The sequence below is a fragment of the Prunus mume genome, linkage group LG2 (genome assembly GCF_029339155.1).
Source record: "Prunus mume cultivar Tortuosa linkage group LG2, ASM2933915v1, whole genome shotgun sequence".
NCBI lineage: Eukaryota > Viridiplantae > Streptophyta > Magnoliopsida > Rosales > Rosaceae > Prunus > Prunus mume.
Window position 1 is genome coordinate 31,053,609 of NC_142699.1, and position 18,495 is coordinate 31,072,103.

At 37.2% G+C, this 18,495-nt stretch overlaps 3 protein-coding genes across 5 annotated transcripts; 1 reads left to right on the top strand and 2 right to left on the bottom strand.

Annotated features, from left to right (window-relative positions):
* Positions 1-4,039: 4,039 nt before the first annotated feature.
* On the bottom strand, positions 4,040-6,861 carry LOC148920034 (uncharacterized). The gene is made up of 2 exons (XM_089047586.1): positions 4,355-6,861; positions 4,040-4,200 (listed from the first exon to the last, which is right to left on the bottom strand). The coding sequence occupies exons 1-2, from the start codon at positions 5,609-5,611 to the stop codon at positions 4,183-4,185; spliced, it is 1,275 nt and encodes a 424-aa protein (XP_088903712.1). The 5' UTR covers positions 5,612-6,861; the 3' UTR covers positions 4,040-4,182.
* A 2,693-nt stretch (positions 6,862-9,554) lies between these two features.
* HCF208 (chaperone (DUF2930)) lies at positions 9,555-11,394 on the bottom strand. The gene is made up of 6 exons (XM_008225673.2): positions 11,123-11,394; positions 10,931-11,052; positions 10,755-10,826; positions 10,365-10,508; positions 10,001-10,154; positions 9,555-9,910 (listed from the first exon to the last, which is right to left on the bottom strand). Exons 1-6 carry the CDS (start codon positions 11,298-11,300, stop codon positions 9,708-9,710), a joined length of 873 nt encoding a protein of 290 aa, XP_008223895.2. The 5' UTR covers positions 11,301-11,394; the 3' UTR covers positions 9,555-9,707.
* Positions 11,395-12,159: 765 nt separating this feature from the next.
* LOC103323699 (Pentatricopeptide repeat (PPR) superfamily protein) lies at positions 12,160-18,073 on the top strand. Of its 3 annotated transcripts, XM_089047210.1 has the most exons (6): positions 12,559-12,772; positions 13,083-15,709; positions 16,597-16,719; positions 16,797-16,890; positions 16,980-17,199; positions 17,388-18,073. In XM_089047210.1, the coding sequence occupies exons 1-2, from the start codon at positions 12,708-12,710 to the stop codon at positions 15,616-15,618; spliced, it is 2,601 nt and encodes an 866-aa protein (XP_088903336.1). In that variant the 5' UTR covers positions 12,559-12,707; the 3' UTR covers positions 15,619-15,709; positions 16,597-16,719; positions 16,797-16,890; positions 16,980-17,199; positions 17,388-18,073. The 3 variants fall into 3 exon arrangements, with proteins under 3 accessions (XP_008223927.3, XP_088903335.1, XP_088903336.1); XM_008225705.3 differs by having other exon boundaries at positions 12,160-15,709; XM_089047209.1 differs by having other exon boundaries at positions 12,160-15,709; positions 16,803-16,890.
* The last annotated feature ends 422 nt before the right edge of the window (positions 18,074-18,495 follow it).

The window sequence follows — 18,495 nt, forward strand, 5'->3', positions numbered from 1 at the left end:
TAGAATTTATACCTTTTGAATCTCGACTCCGTGGATCCTGATTCTTGAGAAAGTTCATGAATCGTCTTGTGAGAATCGTTAATTCCTCATCACTGCAATCTTCATTTGAATGCTCATCATCTTCTTCATTCACAACCTTGAACGCAACATTTTTGCTCTTTTTAAGAGGTAGATGTTTCATCTCATAGGTTTGTATGGACCCTATGAGTTCTTGAACTTTCAAGGTGTTCAAATCACGGATCTCTTCAATAGCCGTGATCTTTGGTTGAAACCGTTGAGGCAAGGATCTCAAAATCTTTTTCACAACTCTATCTTCTGGAATTTTTTCACCTAAACCTGAACAAGCGTTCACAATTACACAAAGTTTAGCATAAAATTCAGAAAAAGTTTCATTCTCATCCATCATAAGTGTCTCAAACTGTAAAGTGTGCATTTGAAGCTTGGCTCCCTTGACAGTATCTGTTCCTTCATGAGTAACCTGCAAAATATCCCAAGCTTCCTTAGAAGTATCACAAGCACATATATATTCAAATTGATCGGAAGAGACAGCAGTAAATAAAGCATTTAACCCCTTTTGATTATTAGTGTTGTGTGTGACTTCTGCAGTGGTCCACTCCTCTCTAGTTTTGAGGACTGTGGTTTCTTCATCTCCTTTTCCGATCGTCTTTGTGGGTTTAGGAAATCCATGAACCACTGTGCTCCATACACGTTCATCTAAGGACCAAAGAAACGACTTCATTTTGGCCTTCCAAGCGCCATAGTTGTTGCCATCGAAATATGGTGGATGTGCAATTGAGCCCGAGGCACGATCCATCCTAAGGTATGTTAGATCTTGCTGAGTATGTCCAGCAACCTGCTCTGATGCCAATTGAAAATACCTGCAGGATGACTCAAAATGCCTAGAGGAGGGTGAATAGGCCAATTTAAGATTCTAATCAAATAAATAAAAATAAACTTCGGTAGCAGGATTGATATGGCTTATCAATCCTGTAACGTGCTGGGCATAAAATAAAAGAACACGCAGAGAATTATTTTACGTGGTAAAACCCCACCTATGGGGAAAATCCACGGGACTCCTCAGTCCAACACAAATCCACTATAGAACGATGATTACAAGAAGTACTCACACACTTATCCTAGACACATTCTAGATAATGTTTACCGACTTCTTCGTAACTCAACTTCATCACGGGATGATCTTCGACACTCCTTATGTTGAATGCAATACTGGCCACGATTGCTTCAAGCTCACCGGAGGAAAACCGCCACCACGGTCTTGGTGCCCTCAACCGTATGAGTCACCGACGTGCATATGAATGCAATATGAATGATGAAAGGATTTGATAAATCACAAAGTAGACAAGGAACACTTGATGATTTATCTAAGAAAAATAAGAACTACAGCTTTCACAAAAACAGATTCAATATATTCAAAAACTCATGCGTTGAAAAAAGCTCATCATGAAAAGGAACAACAATCCTTTTTATTCAAAGCCAGTTTCTCTACATGGAGAGAAACCCCACGTCACTACACTTCCAATGCAACTATAAGACCCATTCAACTAAGACTTCTAACCTGATGCAATATGAACACCCAATTAAGCTATTCAACTATGACTATTTGTTGTGAATCAATATGGGCACAAAATGAAGAACATCAAAAACCATTGAGACCACTAATACTATATAATTCGTCAACTTATGCAAGGATTGTTATTCAAGATAACAATCTTTATCAAAGAGATCAAATAGGTATCAATGAAATGTCCTTTTCAAGTCAAGGATGAAAAATAGTATTTTAACTTAAATCAAAATAGAGTCCAACTAGGAAAGTAATCTCAAGAGATAAAATCTAATCCTATTAAAAATAAGATTAAGATAAAAATACTTTGAGTGAAAAAAACTCCAACTAGGAATCCTATAATGAATGCATGATTATGTCATGATTTACCTGAAGTCAAGTTTCTCATATCGGTCAAGTCATGCCTCGGATGTATGGGGTTGAATGAGTTGTGCCAAAACATCCAGTAAACAAGTCTAGGAAATGACAATACAAATTTCGTACTAACAATCTCCCCCTTTGGCATTTCCTAGACAAAACACCTATTACAACTCAAAAGAAATTACATGGGATTTAACAAATGAATTCTTATTCTAAGCTTGAAGCCCTGAATCCCTGCACATGATGAAACAACAAAACCAGTGAAGCATGTGGGAGAAGAAATGTAATTCAAAGCAGAATTACAACACAACTCCCCCTTAATTTCATAACACAATCTCTTCCCTTAATTCCATAACACAATCTCTCCCCCTTTTTGTCAGGAAATCCAAAGGGCAAAGAATGAACATAATGGAGCAAATATAAGAGGGAAAGGAAAAAAATCAGATTGCATTCCCAACATATAAAGACATAGAGAATAACCAATAAAGCATGTAAGAGGCTTTATCTTGAAAACAAACAGAAATTTTTTTTTTTTTTTTTTTTTTGTTTTGTTTTTTTGTTTTGGGATAAGCGACAGGAAAATAGAGAACTAAAAAGAATAATGAGAAGTTGTTAAGAACCAAAACATACAAAAACAAAAGCAATACACTCAAGATAGAAAGCTCAAAACAATCAAGACATAAAACATACTGTAGATGCAGACCCAAAGTTCTCTTGAAAATATAATTATTTTCCATTCATAAACATGCCAAGTTTGTGAGTAAAGAATGAAAGAAGCAACAAACCCTTTGTTGTCTTGAACGCATGTGAAGCAAAGCATGTCAGGGACAAACACACGACAGCACACGAGACTCACAAACTCACAGAGAACAGTAGAGGCATACCACAGTCATGGTGAAAGATAAAAAGGCATCAAATGAGTCTACCATCAAGGAGCAAATGTGTTAAATGAACTCTTTTTCAATTAAGCACAAAAAATATGTCCACACAAGACGAATCCCACCAAAGATTGCACAAACACTAAGTGCATAGTAAGTATAAGAAGATCAATTTATATATATATTTTTTAATACGAATTTAGTGGCTCACTTTATCTAGCTTTCGACATGATCCATGTAACGGATGGTCAATCAGTGTGCTTACGTCAGATGACTGGAGGCAACTGGGTGATGAAGCACCCCTGGGGAAATACTGATCCGAATCATGAAGGCTCCAAAGATAAGCAAGGATAGCAAACCATCACAACCTGTTGACTCGAACCTCGACGTTGGTTAGACAAGAGGCCCGGTTACTGAGCAATGAGTGGTTGACACCCTTTTTTTTTTTTTTTTAAATTATTATTTTATTTTTATTTTTATAAACAGATCAAGAACTTACGCACAGTAGTGTTATGGCAATCCAAAGAGAGACAAGTGCATGATAAGAGATATTCAAAGGACTTCAAGGAAAAGAGTGTGGTGTGCAAAATAAAAATAAATAGATGGATAGATCATTTAATGCAGTTTATAATGCACCAAGACAATGGAAACCTTTGTGTGAAGCTGAGAGTGTAAGTTCTTAATATAGTGCAATGTCAGAGCCCAATCTAAGATCAACAAATACGTTCAGACAGTTACAGGATTGATACACCTTAACAATCCTTGCACGAGCTGGACAGATTTATAAACACAGAAATTAATTGAAATATCATAAAACATGAAAGAGGCTTTGGCATGCAATAGACTCCAAATTAATCTAGAGCACATATACCTAAAGACTTTCTAAGAGTGTCAAATCGAAGATTATCCAAGGGTTTTGCAGCAATACATTTAAGATCCAAACTTTCTAAAGCAACGGGTTCATGCACAACATTAGTGGAGGAAGACATACAATTATGATTTTCCTTTTCCTCCAAACTAACTTTGTCTTAGTTGACGGCAAACAATGAAAAGAAGATAGTTTGGATAAGCGGTTTACCTCTTTCATAAGATTTGAAATCTTATGTTGGATACTTACTTTTCCACCCATGCCATGAGAATTTGAACGAACAAATTCGTTTCGAAGCTTATTGCATCTCGGTCTTATGTGCCCACGAGTTCCACAAAAGTGACAAATTGGAATAAATTTCTTGACTTCATGAGAGGCAGAAGGTTCAATAGGTGAAGTGGATTTGACAAACTTTGTTTTAGACACAGCGGAAGACTTATTACTTGGTTCAAATCCCAAGCCTCGTTTGTCACCATCTCTTCGTCCCATGCTAATCATCTTGTCAATTTTTTCTGCACCAATGGTTAAAGAAACAATCCTTTCTTTTGAATTTTTAAGTTCAAGTTCAAGGGCTTTGTTGTCAGAAGTTAGAGAAGCAATTAATTTATTATGATCAGTCAATTTTTTCTGCAAAAACATCAATTTTTCGTTCATACCTGCACTTACCTTTTCGGAATCTGCATCAGGGGATTGAAACTCGTTTGCAATCCTGCAATTTTCCAGCTTCAGCACAGCAACTTCTTTGACGAGCTCACTATTTTGTTTACTGAGCTTCTGAGATGCAGCCAACAAATCATCATATTTGTTCATGATAAACTCAATATTTATACCTTTACAATCATCTTCCTCACGTGATTCATCCAAGCTAACTGTGGTTATAAGTGCAACCGTCTTTTCATCATTCTCGCATTCCGATTCACTATCACTCCAAGTAGTATGCATTGCCTTATTCTTGCCATCCTTTTGTTTCTTTAAGGTGTTGGCACATTCCGAAGATATGTGTCCATAGCCTTCACATTCGAAACATTTGACCTTTTCTCTTGGATTCTTTCGTTCATTTAACCTGCGAAATTTAGATCCACCATCAGTATAGTTAACAAACCTATTTTTAGAATTTATACCTTTTGAATCTCGACTCCGTGGATCCTGATTCTTGAGAAAGTTCATGAATCGTCTTGTGAGAATCGTTAATTCCTCATCACTGCAATCTTCATTTGAATGCTCATCATCTTCTTCATTCACAACCTTGAACGCAACATTTTTGCTCTTTTTAAGAGGTAGATGTTTCATCTCATAGGTTTGTATGGACCCTATGAGTTCTTGAACTTTCAAGGTGTTCAAATCACGGATCTCTTCAATAGCCGTGATCTTTGGTTGAAACCGTTGAGGCAAGGATCTCAAAATCTTTTTCACAACTCTATCTTCTGGAATTTTTTCACCTAAACCTGAACAAGCGTTCACAATTACACAAAGTTTAGCATAAAATTCAGAAAAAGTTTCATTCTCATCCATCATAAGTGTCTCAAACTGTAAAGTGTGCATTTGAAGCTTGGCTCCCTTGACAGTATCTGTTCCTTCATGAGTAACCTGCAAAATATCCCAAGCTTCCTTAGAAGTATCACAAGCACATATATATTCAAATTGATCGGAAGAGACAGCAGTAAATAAAGCATTTAACCCCTTTTGATTATTAGTGTTGTGTGTGACTTCTGCAGTGGTCCACTCCTCTCTAGTTTTGAGGACTGTGGTTTCTTCATCTCCTTTTCCGATCGTCTTTGTGGGTTTAGGAAATCCATGAACCACTGTGCTCCATACACGTTCATCTAAGGACCAAAGAAACGACTTCATTTTGGCCTTCCAAGCGCCATAGTTGTTGCCATCGAAATATGGTGGATGTGCAATTGAGCCCGAGGCACGATCCATCCTAAGGTATGTTAGATCTTGCTGAGTATGTCCAGCAACCTGCTCTGATGCCAATTGAAAATACCTGCAGGATGACTCAAAATGCCTAGAGGAGGGTGAATAGGCCAATTTAAGATTCTAATCAAATAAATAAAAATAAACTTCGGTAGCAGGATTGATATGGCTTATCAATCCTGTAACGTGCTGGGCATAAAATAAAAGAACACGCAGAGAATTATTTTACGTGGTAAAACCCCACCTATGGGGAAAATCCACGGGACTCCTCAGTCCAACACAAATCCACTATAGAACGATGATTACAAGAAGTACTCACACACTTATCCTAGACACATTCTAGATAATGTTTACCGACTTCTTCGTAACTCAACTTCTATCACGGGATGATCTTCGACACTCCTTATGTTGAACGCAATACTGGCCACGATTGCTTCAAGCTCACCGGAGGAAAACCGCCACCACGGTCTTGGTGCCCTCAACCGTATGAGTCACCGACGTGCATATGAATGCAATATGAATGATGAAAGGATTTGATAAATCACAAAGTAGACAAGGAACACTTGATGATTTATCTAAGAAAAATAAGAACTACAGCTTTCACAAAAACAGATTCAATATATTCAAAAACTCATGCGTTGAAAAAAGCTCATCATGAAAAGGAACAACAATCCTTTTTATTCAAAGCCAGTTTCTCTACATGGAGAGAAACCCCACGTCACTACACTTCCAATGCAACTATAAGACCCATTCAACTAAGACTTCTAACCTGATGCAATATGAACACCCAATTAAGCTATTCAACTATGACTATTTGTTGTGAATCAATATGGGCACAAAATGAAGAACATCAAAAACCATTGAGACCACTAATACTATATAATTCGTCAACTTATGCAAGGATTGTTATTCAAGATAACAATCTTTATCAAAGAGATCAAATAGGTATCAATGAAATGTCCTTTTCAAGTCAAGGATGAAAAATAGTATTTTAACTTAAATCAAAATAGAGTCCAACTAGGAAAGTAATCTCAAGAGATAAAATCTAATCCTATTAAAAATAAGATTAAGATAAAAATACTTTGAGTGAAAAAAACTCCAACTAGGAATCCTATAATGAATGCATGATTATGTCATGATTTACCTGAAGTCAAGTTTCTCATATCGGTCAAGTCATGCCTCGGATGTATGGGGTTGAATGAGTTGTGCCAAAACATCCAGTAAACAAGTCTAGGAAATGACAATACAAATTTCGTACTAACAGAGATGATCCCCGCGTGTGAGGGGAGTTTTACAGTATAAAATAATTAGTGACTTGCATCAGATCAGAAACCAAGATAGGGTTCAATTTCAAACCCACCTTTTCTTGATGTTGATAAGGTCATGTTGTGCTTTCCATATCTGAAGTGGCACAATTTCTTTGATATCAAATTTTTAACTCAAATTTGGTTCAACTGCCAATTGGGATAATATAACAAGTAATTCTTTTTAAATTAGGGTTGCACTGTGATTAATTTTCTGAAATAGTCAAAATAATTGCATTGTAGATTGTGACTGATAATGAGTTGAGTGTCAGATGGTGGGAGCCCCCTTGAGTGATTGTATGGGGCAACATGTTGGTGAGACTTGAGTGGTTGAGTGAGTATGATAAATGATGATTCGGAAAGTAGGTTGACTCCGCGCATTTATGAGTGACTGTTAATCGTTGATAAATTATGAATTTAATGATTTGCCAACCATTAGCATATATCAAATAAGAAAGGAAGAAATAAATGTTGGAAGTACTTTGTGGTCAGAAGTAAGCCGAATCCTTAGCGGGGATTAATCCCACTCTTCGGGTGTGGGGACATCTCGTAGTATTTATAAAAAAAAACACAAGAAAGGAAGAAGTAAAGACATCTCATTATCATATGAGCATCACAAAACTGATCCAACTAAGTTGTTTGGATTCGTTAAGCAAAACAGTTGCTGGCCAAAGTAAGAGTTTTGATCACTTATTTTCTCATGGTTCAGTTTAGATTGCTTGCTTTTCTGCAACTTTTTACTTGCACTTAAGGCTTAAAGGAAAAAAACAGGCAACAAAAGCCGACCAAACAAAGCCAACCCATAAAAAACAACCAAACACATAGAAGAAAACACAACCAAAGCCCATATTCCTATGGGCCGACTAATATTTGCTATTCCTATATCTAGAAGCTGCAAATGTCTTCCTATCTGCTTCTTGTATTGGAGACATTCACATAATTCATATGCCTTTTTACGATCATTTTACCAGACATTTGCTTCATAAAAGTTTATATTTGCTTCAAATGGCTTATTCTTTTACTGTAGTGTGCATTTCAGGGAAGAATTATGCACTTGTTCTCATGCTAATTGATGCGCATATTTTATATTATATATTTAACCCCATTTTTAATATAGTTTGGTTAATATTTTGGAAGAATTTTGATACTTTGAATTATATTTCCAATATAGGACTTTCGATTCCCTCTGGAGCAAAACATAATCAAATGGACGAATTTTGGAGTAATTCCAGTTGGAGGACGTTCGTGAGTCACTTGGCTTGATCGTATCAAAATTTAAGACTTTTCTACCAAGCGGTTATTTTCTGGCGATAAAATAAAGGAGCAGTGCGCGGTGTTGGAATAATGACGATTTGGGCTTTTATTGTGTTTTGGAGCCCAAGATGACCTCAGATGGGTTCGTGGCCTTCTGGAGAAGTGTTCGGAACGTTTTTATCTTTAAAACGAGCTATCTTGGGCCAGATTTGGAGGAGATTTGAGACCAAAACGTGGCTGGGCAGATTTGGGCAGATTTGGGCAGATTCTCCTAATCCAATTTGGATTTTATATCCTAGTATTATCTTATTTTAACCTAGTTTCCTTGTGGGGATTGGGCAGCTAGGTTTTAGGGGGTATTTAAGCTCCTTTTCACAGCAATTTAATGGACGCCCTTTTGACTTCTCTTTTGGGTTTTGAACGCGACTTTTGCTAGGATTTTGGAAGAACTTATACTTCAAGGTGTTTTCGATCTTTATTATTTTAATGAAGAACTTGATTATTTTTATTGTCAACATGCGTAACTAACTCTCTTTTGCTAGGGTGAGGCCACGAGCCTTAGCAAGAATATGTAGTTTCTGTCCAATTTGCTTATGATTATATGCATGCAGGTTTTCGAATTATTCATCACTGGGTTAAACTATCTAAGTGTCTTGATGCTTGATCACCATTAGGATGTTTAGAAAAGTAATTTGATGCAGTTTTGGTCGGAGGTCGGTCCCTGAAATTGACGAAGGCTTCTTGTGATTAATATGTGCAAGTTCACTTAGGATGAATACCACGTCTTAAGGGTTGCATGGTTTTTCAAAAGGTTTCATAGAACTTAATGAGTCATGTATGTTTAGATTTGATCTGAATACCACAGACGGATTGCATGTGTGATATACGCTCTATGTTGGGGGTCCAAGTAGGCATATATTAGGAATACCTAGCCTTCGAAATATGCATGTATATGTCATAAGTAATTGGGGGAACTATATAGAATTGTTAAGGTGACGGCGGATCCCTAGTGCTTTCTTAATTTGATTTCTAAAAACACAACTGTTTCTTTTGCTCTTAGCTTTAATTTTGCATATTGCCTTATTTTTATTAGTTAAATTCCTTTTAATTTAAGGTCTTCAAATCAAACATCTCAACTTTCTCTTTTGCAATAATTAATTAGAATTTGGTTGCTACGAGTTATTTAATAATCCCTGCGGAGAACGACCTTGCGAGAATCATTTATACTACAATAACCTTGTCATTCTTGCAAGTTTTGTAGGAGTTTTAACCCTGTTTGCGCAGGTATTAAAAAGCCTATCACTAATCTTATATGAATCCCAAGAGAGCCAATTGACAATCTACGAAACTAATGCCTGTTTCGAAATTTCAAATGCATCAGCAGAAACATATTGAGCGAACAAAGCTGCCTTATAATAAAAAGTTCAATTCTTTACAAAGCTGCACATACGCTTTTACCTCCGGGTTTCTTCTTCTTCTTCTTCTTCTTCTATTTTTAGTTTTCTATTTGTTTTTTGTGAGAGCTCCTATACAGGCTCTATCTTTTATCGCTTACCTTTAAATTTGTTTGCAAGAGCTCCGATCCAGGCTTTATCTTTATCACCATATGCATACCTCATGCTTGAAGCCAACAAGACAAATCCTTCACTTTTTTGAATCTCATTGTCACTTGAGGGCAGAACTTGCACAATTGGTTGTACAAGGAGAGAACGAGTCCCTTGTGGTAGCATCTCCCAAAGTCCAGAATCTGAAACAGAGACAATCAAAAGTTTCATACTATTCCAAGTAAAGGCAATCATTTTCAGAAACAGAGCTGAAGACATCAAGTTATAGCTACCTTCAATCTGAGAAAGGTATAGGGTTTCCTTCACGTCAGAAAGACCAACGCTTTCAATCTGTTTCTCAAACCAACCAAGTACATTGGTTTTTGATACATCATCTGGTATGTTCCAGTAGCCGCGCACGCATAATTCATTTCGAATTGATATTATCTGAAATATTAGCAACAACCACTTTTGAAAAGCTTATAACAAAATATCCAAAATATAAGAACATAACTTCTTCTTTTCAATTGGATTCTGACCTAACAAAACAAAACTTGCATTGTCATCCAAATTAAAATGGATTTTTCTTCTCACTCTCATCGCCAGCAAAAAATTTCAACTGTCTAGTGCCAATATATAATAAAAACCTGCTAGTACCACGGCTATGGTGTTTGTATTGCGCAACAAGATGTACGTAGCCCACGCCAAGTCCTCCTTCTGAGTATTTGAGACATTTTGTGATATCACAAATATTTGCTCACACCCTCGTGGGATGCTAGTTTGATCCATTGGAGTAGCACCCTGCAATATAATTCCACATAACATATCAATGTCACCCTATCTAATATCAATGTCATTGACATTGAAGGGTTCTTGGTAGTTTATATTTTTTGCACCACAGAAGAGGCTTACAATTCAAACTTCACCTTCATGGGGTTACGAATTTAAGCTGCACTTTGCATTTTTATGAGTTTTTTCAGATTGAAAAACAATGCCATTGACCTCTAATTAATCTATTGGAATTTTTTAAAATGCCTTGAAATTTACCTTGAGAAATCTTCCTAGATAGGGAAGTGCTATGGAAAATGCAGCCAGAGATAGACCCAAAGCCTCTGTTCTCTAATTGAGAAAGCCGAAAACCAAACGAACCCACAAAAATTAACACAAAGCCAACAAGAAGTGAAGCAAATATAACACAGTAGAAGATGGTTTTGGTCGCTTACAAGCTGAGCCGGGGTTGTGCTGGCGGGTGAAATGGAACCAGCAAAATGGTTCAAAATCAAAAGCGAACCAAACCCATATCCAATCCATCTGGGTAAGTAGGATTCGTCAAGCCCAGGTATTCCTGCACCATCCAATAACCCATCATTCAAAATCTCAATCTCAATCTCAGAGAGAGAGAGAGAGAGAGATACCTAGTGTGAAGCGGAGGACGGAGAGATTGAGTTGTGGTTCTGCTGAGTTGCTTTTGGAATTGTCAAGACGAGCTGAGACTGCTGAGAAATTCGTGCGGCAATTTCTGGCGCGAAATTTGGGTGGGATTTTCAACTGAATTAACGAATTTGGGGACAGACCAAGGCTTGTGTTACTCATATTTTTGTTTTGTTTTGTTTTTTTTTTCCAATTTCTGGGGTTTGGGAGGAGCTGGGAAAACAGTGGGAAATGGTGGTGGTCGGAGAAAATGTAGCTTTGAAGAGCAAGTCCACGGGCCTAGCTGGCTGTTACCCAAGTTGAGATTGGGCCTAACTTTAAAAATTTAGAGATTTCGTCTCATAAATTTTTTTTTGCCGATTCTATCCCATGTTTCATACACCTCTCTTTATTTTTATCATTACATAACTTATGTCTCACGTGTTGTAATCATATATTTATGAGTTGTGCGGCTATTGTTTACTGCAAAAATTACAAAGTAAAAAAAATTTCAAAGTGTATTTATACGTTGCATGTCATGAAGCTAAAAAAAAATTCACACCAAATCCTACATTTTTCCTCCTCAAAATGATCAACTATTAAGAAATTTAGAAGGTAAGACATATCCTTCTAAAAGGAATTAGATGGATAGGTACTGGTCAAAATATTTATTTTTGGACTTCAAGTCTGTAGTTTTTCTTGTCGTGTGTGTGAAGAAGCTAGTTTGTAAATAAAAATCATTCAACTCAGTGTAGTAATTTTGCAAATGAGTATAAATATAATTTTACTAAAGGAAAATTTTGATGGGTGTTGAGGAAGAAAAACTTAGTTATAACGGGGATAACACTATTTTGTAATCTCCGATTAATAATGCTATATTATATAGAAGTGTTATTACGCATGTCATAACGTTATTGATTAAGGATAGCAAAATAATATTATTCCCTTAATGCCATTTAGTGTCATAGCCTTATTGACTAAGGTGAATATAGAAGTCATGTGTAATGAAAAAGGAAGTGCCATTTTGGCCTAAATACTGACCTTACCGATGCCTGCCCTGGCATATTCACCTGATGAATTATACCAACTCCTGCACATTTGGTCTGCGTTTAAAAAGAAACTCCCACTCCACACTTGAGGGGAGTAGCTGAAGCAGCAGCCACAACGTTCCCCAAATTCAAAAAAAATCCACTAAACTATGATAATGTTGTTCTCTACTCTCTTCCACACTAAACTCAGCCGATGCTTCTCTTCTTCTTCTTCGTTGTCTTCTTCTTCTTATCGTAACAGTTTTCCAGAACTCCCACCTATTCAAACTTTACTCAAAAGCGGCTTCACTCCCACACTCAAATCCATCATCCAATTCCTTCTCTTCCTTTCTCAAACCCGCAGGTTCAACACAGTTATCCATTTCTTCTCTCAAATGGACTCCAACCGAATCAAAGGCAACTCCCAGACTCGCTCAATTCTCACATGGGCTCTCCTAAAATCGCACAAATATGAAGAGGCGGAGCATTTCATGACGACCCAGATGGCCGAAACTTCAAAATTTCAGAGTAATCGCATTTGGGACTCTCTAATTCAAGGCCTATGTATAAACCGGAAAGACCCGGAGAAAGCTTTATTGGTATTACGGGATTGCTTGATCAACTACGGTATTTTTCCTTCTTCCTTCACTTTTTTCTCATTAATTAATAGATTTAGCTATCAAGGAGATATGAGCAAGGCAATTGAGGTCCTGGAGTTGATGACTGATGATAAAGTTAGGTACCCCTTTGATAATTTTGTTTGTAGTTCAGTAATTTCTGGGTTTTGTAAGATTGGGAAGCCAGAAATTGCGGTTAAATTTTTCGAGAATGCTGTAAATTTGGGAGCTTTACAGCCTAATATTGTGACTTATACAGCTCTTGTGGGTGCTCTTTGTAAATTGGGAAGAGTTAATGAAGTTTGTGATTTGGTTTGTAGGATAGAGAAGGAAGAATTGGCATTTGATGTTGTTTTCTATAGTAGTTGGATTTGTGGTTATATTTCAGAAGGTGCTCTAATGGAGGTATTTCAGAAGAATAGACAGATGGTGGATAAAGGCATAAGATCAGATACAATTAGCTATACTATAATGATAGATGGGTTTTCCAAGCTAGGAGATGTAGAAAAGGCACTTGGTTTTCTGATAAAGATGAGGAAAGGTGGATTAGAACCCAATTTGATTACGTATACTGCCATCATGTTGGGATTTTGCAAGAAAGGAAAATTGGAGGAGGCATTTGCTATTTTCAAGATGGTTGAAGATTTGGGAATTGAAGTTGATGAATTTATGTATGCAACTTTAATTAACGGGTCTTGCATGAGAGGGGATCTTGATGGTGTTTTTCATCTCCTACATAACATGGAAAAGAGGGGGATTAATCCGAGCATTGTCACATACAATACTGTAATTAATGGATTATGCAAATTCGGGAGGACATCGGAGGCTGATAAGATCTCAAAGGGAATTCTTGGAGATACAATTACATATAGTACATTGCTACATGGCTATATTGAGGAAGAAAATATCACAGGGATTATGGAAACAAAGAGGAGATTGGAGGAAGCTGGAGTCTGCATGGATGTTGTTATGTGTAACATAGTTATTAAATCACTGTTCATGGTGGGGGCATTTGAGGATGCTTATATGCTGTACAAGGGAATGCCAGAAAAGGAGTTGGTTGCGGATTCCATTACATATTGTACAATGATTGATGGGTACTGTAAAGTAGGTAGAATGGATGAGGCACTGGAGATATTTGACGAGTTCAGAAGGACACCAGTTTCCTCAGTTGCATGTTATAATTGTATTATCAGTTGGCTCTGTAAGCAGGGAATGGTAGATATGGCCGCTGAGGTATTTATTGAACTCAATGGGAAAGATTTAGGTTTGGATTTAGGTATCTACAAAATTCTGTTGAAGGCAATTCTTGAAGAAAAAAGTGCAGCTGGAGTTTTATGTTTGGTTCAAAGAACAGAGAATTTGAGGACAGAAGTGTATGATGTTATAAGCAATGATGCTATCAGTTTCTTGTGCAAGAGAGGTTTTCCTGAGTCTGCATGTGAAGTGTTTTTGGCGATGAGGAGGAAAGGGTCAGTTGCCACAAGCAAAACTTACTATTCAATTTTAAAAGGTCTAATTAGTGATGGGAAAGAGTGGCTAACTCAGTCTTTTTTTAACATCTTTGTGAAAGAATATGGCCTAGTTGAACCTAAGGTAAGTAAGATTCTAGCTTACTACATATGTCTGAAGGGTGTCGATGATGCTATCCGGTTTCTAAACAAAATGAAGGACAAGCCTGCAACGGCCACTTTGCCTGTTTCTCTTTTTAAGACACTTATAAAGAATGGTAGAGTTTTGGATGCATATAAACTTGTCATGGTGGCTGAAGATGGCTTACCTGTTCTGGATGCGCTTGACTATTCGCTTATGGTTGATGGCCTTTGTAAAGTAGGATATATCAGTGAGGCATTAGATCTATGTTGTTTTGCTAAAAAGAAAGGGGTTACCCTTAACATCATCTGCTATAATTCAGTTTTAAACGGATTGTGCCGCCAAGGCCACCTTGTAGAAGCGTTTCGGCTATTTGATTCGTTGGAGAAAATTAATTTGGTTCCCTCAGAAATCACATATGCTACATTGATTGATGCTTTACGTAGAGAGGGCTTTCTTCTGGATGCCAAGCAGTTATTTGAGAGGATGGTCCTCAAAGGCTTGAAACCAAATACACATATATATAACTCAATTATTGATGGTTATTGCAAAACTGGACATATGGAGGATGCGTTGAAGCTTCTTTATGAATTTGACTTAAAAACCCTCAGGCCTGATGAATTCACTGTTAGTATTATAATCAATGGTTTTTGTCTAAAGGGTGATATGGAAGGTGCTCTTGAATTCTTTATTGAGCTCAAGAGTAAAGGTACATCACCTGATTTTTTGGGTTTCTTATATTTGATAAGAGGTTTATGTGCCACGGGAAGGATGGAAGAAGCCAGAACCATCTTGAGGGAAATGCTTCAGTCACAATCTGTTGTGGAGCTAATAAATAGAGTTGATGTGGAGGTTGAAACAGACTCATTGGAAGGTTTGCTCGTTTCATTATGTGAGCAAGGCAGTGTCCAAGAATCACTTACTCTCCTCAACGAAATTGGGTCCATATTTTTTCCTGTTCGGAGTTCACCTAATGCCTGCAATCAATCTCATAAACTACACAGTCCTTATGACAGGGAGGCTTATGGTACAGTTGCTTCAACGTCTGTAACCTCTACCGATGCGGATATGGATATCCAATTTTCTGGTATGAGGGATGTAAAGAATGTGGCAGAAAATTACGATGATAAAGGGAGAAGGTCTAAATTTGATGACTTTGACTATTGCTATAAGCAAATTGCTACACTCTGTTCAAGAGGGGAAATACGAGAAGCTAGTCAATTAGCAAAGGAAATAGTTTCCAATTTTGGCAGGGCCAATTAGTAGAACTCAGAACGCTGGCCACCTAAGTGATGTAGGTGCTTTCTTCCCTGTCAATGAGGGACCAGGCAAGGCATCATGCATGCAGATGCAGGTATATTTTTGGCTCTTTGAAAGTTTTCCTATCCTTTCAATTTAGATAATTGTTTATCACTTGGGTGGTATGTATGTGTGCTCTGTTTATTTATTATCTCTTTGTGTTATGCCATTCGATTTGCAAGTTTTGGAAAGGCATTATATGTATTGTTTTGCAGCAATCTTTCTGTGAATATACCCAATCCATAATATGAATGACATAATATTAGTCTTCCGCTTTTTTTATGAGGTAACTGAAGTTTTTTTATTAACCTTGCTTAGGTTTTTTAATCAGTCTCGCACCAAATTTTTGAACATATTGAACATATTGATAGAAAGTTATAAAAATTTAACAACATGGTTCATGATTTAATATCTTTGGTTTGAAACTGTTATGATCTCTCTCTCTCTCTCTCTCTCTCTCTCTCTCTCATGATTGTTCATGTACCATTTAAAGGTTCTTGTGATTGAAGCCATCTGAAATTTCATATTATCAATTCGCGGAATAACCTTAAAGGTTTAAAGGAAAAGATAACTAAATTTGACTTTTGTGATCAGCCATCTGGTCAGTTAGCACCCATAAATATGTTTCATGTGTCTATGTAGTGTTTTCTGGTAACTATGCCTTCCTTTAAGCTGTGCAAATTCACACATTCTGGCTTCAGCTGCAAAGTTTTAGTCAGAAGAAAAATGCACAAAAACCAGAAAGTTCTCAATTAGTTGCCGAAAATAGAAAACAATGAAATTTAGGACAATACTATAGTTCAAACCTACCCCTCCTCCTTTGTACCCAACCAAAAAAAAAAAGATTATCAGTTTGTTGGCAGGCAACAGTTTTACATGAATTTTTTTTTTTTTACCTCTGGGGACAATTATGCCTTAAGTATAAATTTTGGCTTGCCACAGAATACTGTCAAACACAAAGAGTTCAGCTGGTGGAAGTTGAAGCATGAAAATTGGAAGCAATGTTAATGGCGGTTTTCCGCCATTTAAATTTTTTCATTTTTCTGGCGTAATGAAGATGAAAAGGTAACCCTCTATATTGTTTCAGTTCTTTATTTGTTTATTTATGTCTTTTGTCCTCTCAATTGGAGTTTATTGCTTAGCCACAGAAGCCTGCTGCACAGTGTGGCTTCCAACCATGATATCGCTGCTGTTGAAGGATATATTGGAAAAACTGGATGGATGTTTGTGCCTCAGGTAATTTACCAGCTCATGATGCATGTGGATTTATGTTCAACTTTCACTTTCTATCTTTTCCACTGTGAACCAAACCTGTGTTTTGACAGTATTGTCAGACTGGACATAATTTTGGGGCTTTTGCAAGTAAAATCCATTCCTGAAAGAAGAAGAAAAAAAGTGTTGTGTGGATGACATCTTGAACAAAACAAGTACTGCACCATGTGTCTAAGCAAAGAAGTGTGAAAGACCATGAAGTCCACATTGTTTAAAGATCTACTTGGCATCACTTGCTCAACAAAAGCTCGCAAAATCAAACACATCTCTCGGGTGAGCAAGCTTAATTGCAGAGTCTAAATAGATTATTGCGTATGATAACACCCTTTTTCTTCTCTCGGTGCTACAGTCCTCTTAATTTTACATTGTTGATGAATGAGTGTTTGATCATATTGTCTGTAAGAAGGGCTTTGGTAGATATAGATTGAGCTAACAATTTTTCTCTCTCCCTTTAATCTCAGACGAGGAACTTAGTGCAACCCGGTGACACTAGTTGGATTTAGTATTCTCCAAACTTTGAAATCCTGTGTTACTTAACAACTGATGTCTGGTGAAACCTGTTGTCAATCTTGCTTCTCTCAATGGTATATCTTTATGCTGTCAAGCAGCCTTATTAAAAGGGTAGTTCTAGAATCATGCCAATTGTCAGTCAGGTTCCTTGGATGCACATGATGTTTTGTTTCATTACTTCAAATTACTTTGCTGCCAACTTGATCTGGATGGTTTGGGCTTGATTAATCTACCACATTTCGTTCGAAAAAATATCAGTGAATTCCTTGCTGTAAATGTAGAACTGGGGAGTAATTTAAGCATGCTTTGGCAAGGGATGTAAACTGTCGGGCTGCTGGATGGAATATTCAGTTTCTTCTCTGAGTACGCGCATCTGCAGACAATGGACTATATCTCGTACTTCTTGGTTATGTGGTTTCAGCTGTTGTTATTTGCAATTCGTTTTCGTTAGAGTTTCTGTATCAGTGTTTCTGTCATGTTCAAGTGTTTCCATAATGCCCTTTATTTGTTGAGGCCAGTTTGGTGGGTTTAGTTTGTGCAAGGTACGGCCCCTGCCTGCTTCTGTGTTGTGATTTTTCTGCCTGTTTTGGAAAACACGCACATATGAAGTCAGCTTATATGAGTTTCGTACTGTTGACATCTGTTTCATTCGAATGGCGTCCTATTTTTCTCCAAAACGTGCCCCAAGAGCTAAACCCTAAACTCAAGTTATATAAAAGTAATTTCTCCACTCATGAGGTCAACCACCAGAACTTTGTCTGCCGTTTGAACAACAGCGATTTTGCATGCAGGTTTATCCGTTGCCGCGGGAATGATCCCAAAATCAAGAGCTTAAAAATCCTTAACAGTTTCTACACTTAGACCCTAGAGATAAATCCTAAATCCTCAACAGGTTCAACGCTCTTAAAGTCGGCAACCTCAGTGGAAATGAGCAAAAACTGATTTGCTGTTCCAAACGGCATTGAATTGAATCGTTCACACCTCACACTTGAAGCTTGTGTGAACACTCTTGAGTACTGCTATAGTGAGCTGCATGTGAAGCATAACCCAGCAACGTTG

Coding starts and splice junctions, on each gene's coding strand:
- HCF208 (XM_008225673.2), bottom strand. CDS start 11,300: ATGAGTAACACAAGCCTTGGTCTGTCCCCAAATTCGTTAATTCAGTTG. Junction 11,053..11,122: donor CGTCCTCCGCTTCACACTAG/GTATCTCTCTCT, acceptor TGGATGGTGCAG/GAATACCTGGGCTTGACGAA. Junction 10,827..10,930: donor GCACAACCCCGGCTCAGCTT/GTAAGCGACCAA, acceptor TTTCTCAATTAG/AGAACAGAGGCTTTGGGTCT.
- LOC103323699 (XM_008225705.3), top strand. CDS start 12,316: ATGATAATGTTGTTCTCTACTCTCTTCCACACTAAACTCAGCCGATGC.
- LOC148920034 (XM_089047586.1), bottom strand. CDS start 5,611: ATGGATCGTGCCTCGGGCTCAATTGCACATCCACCATATTTCGATGGC.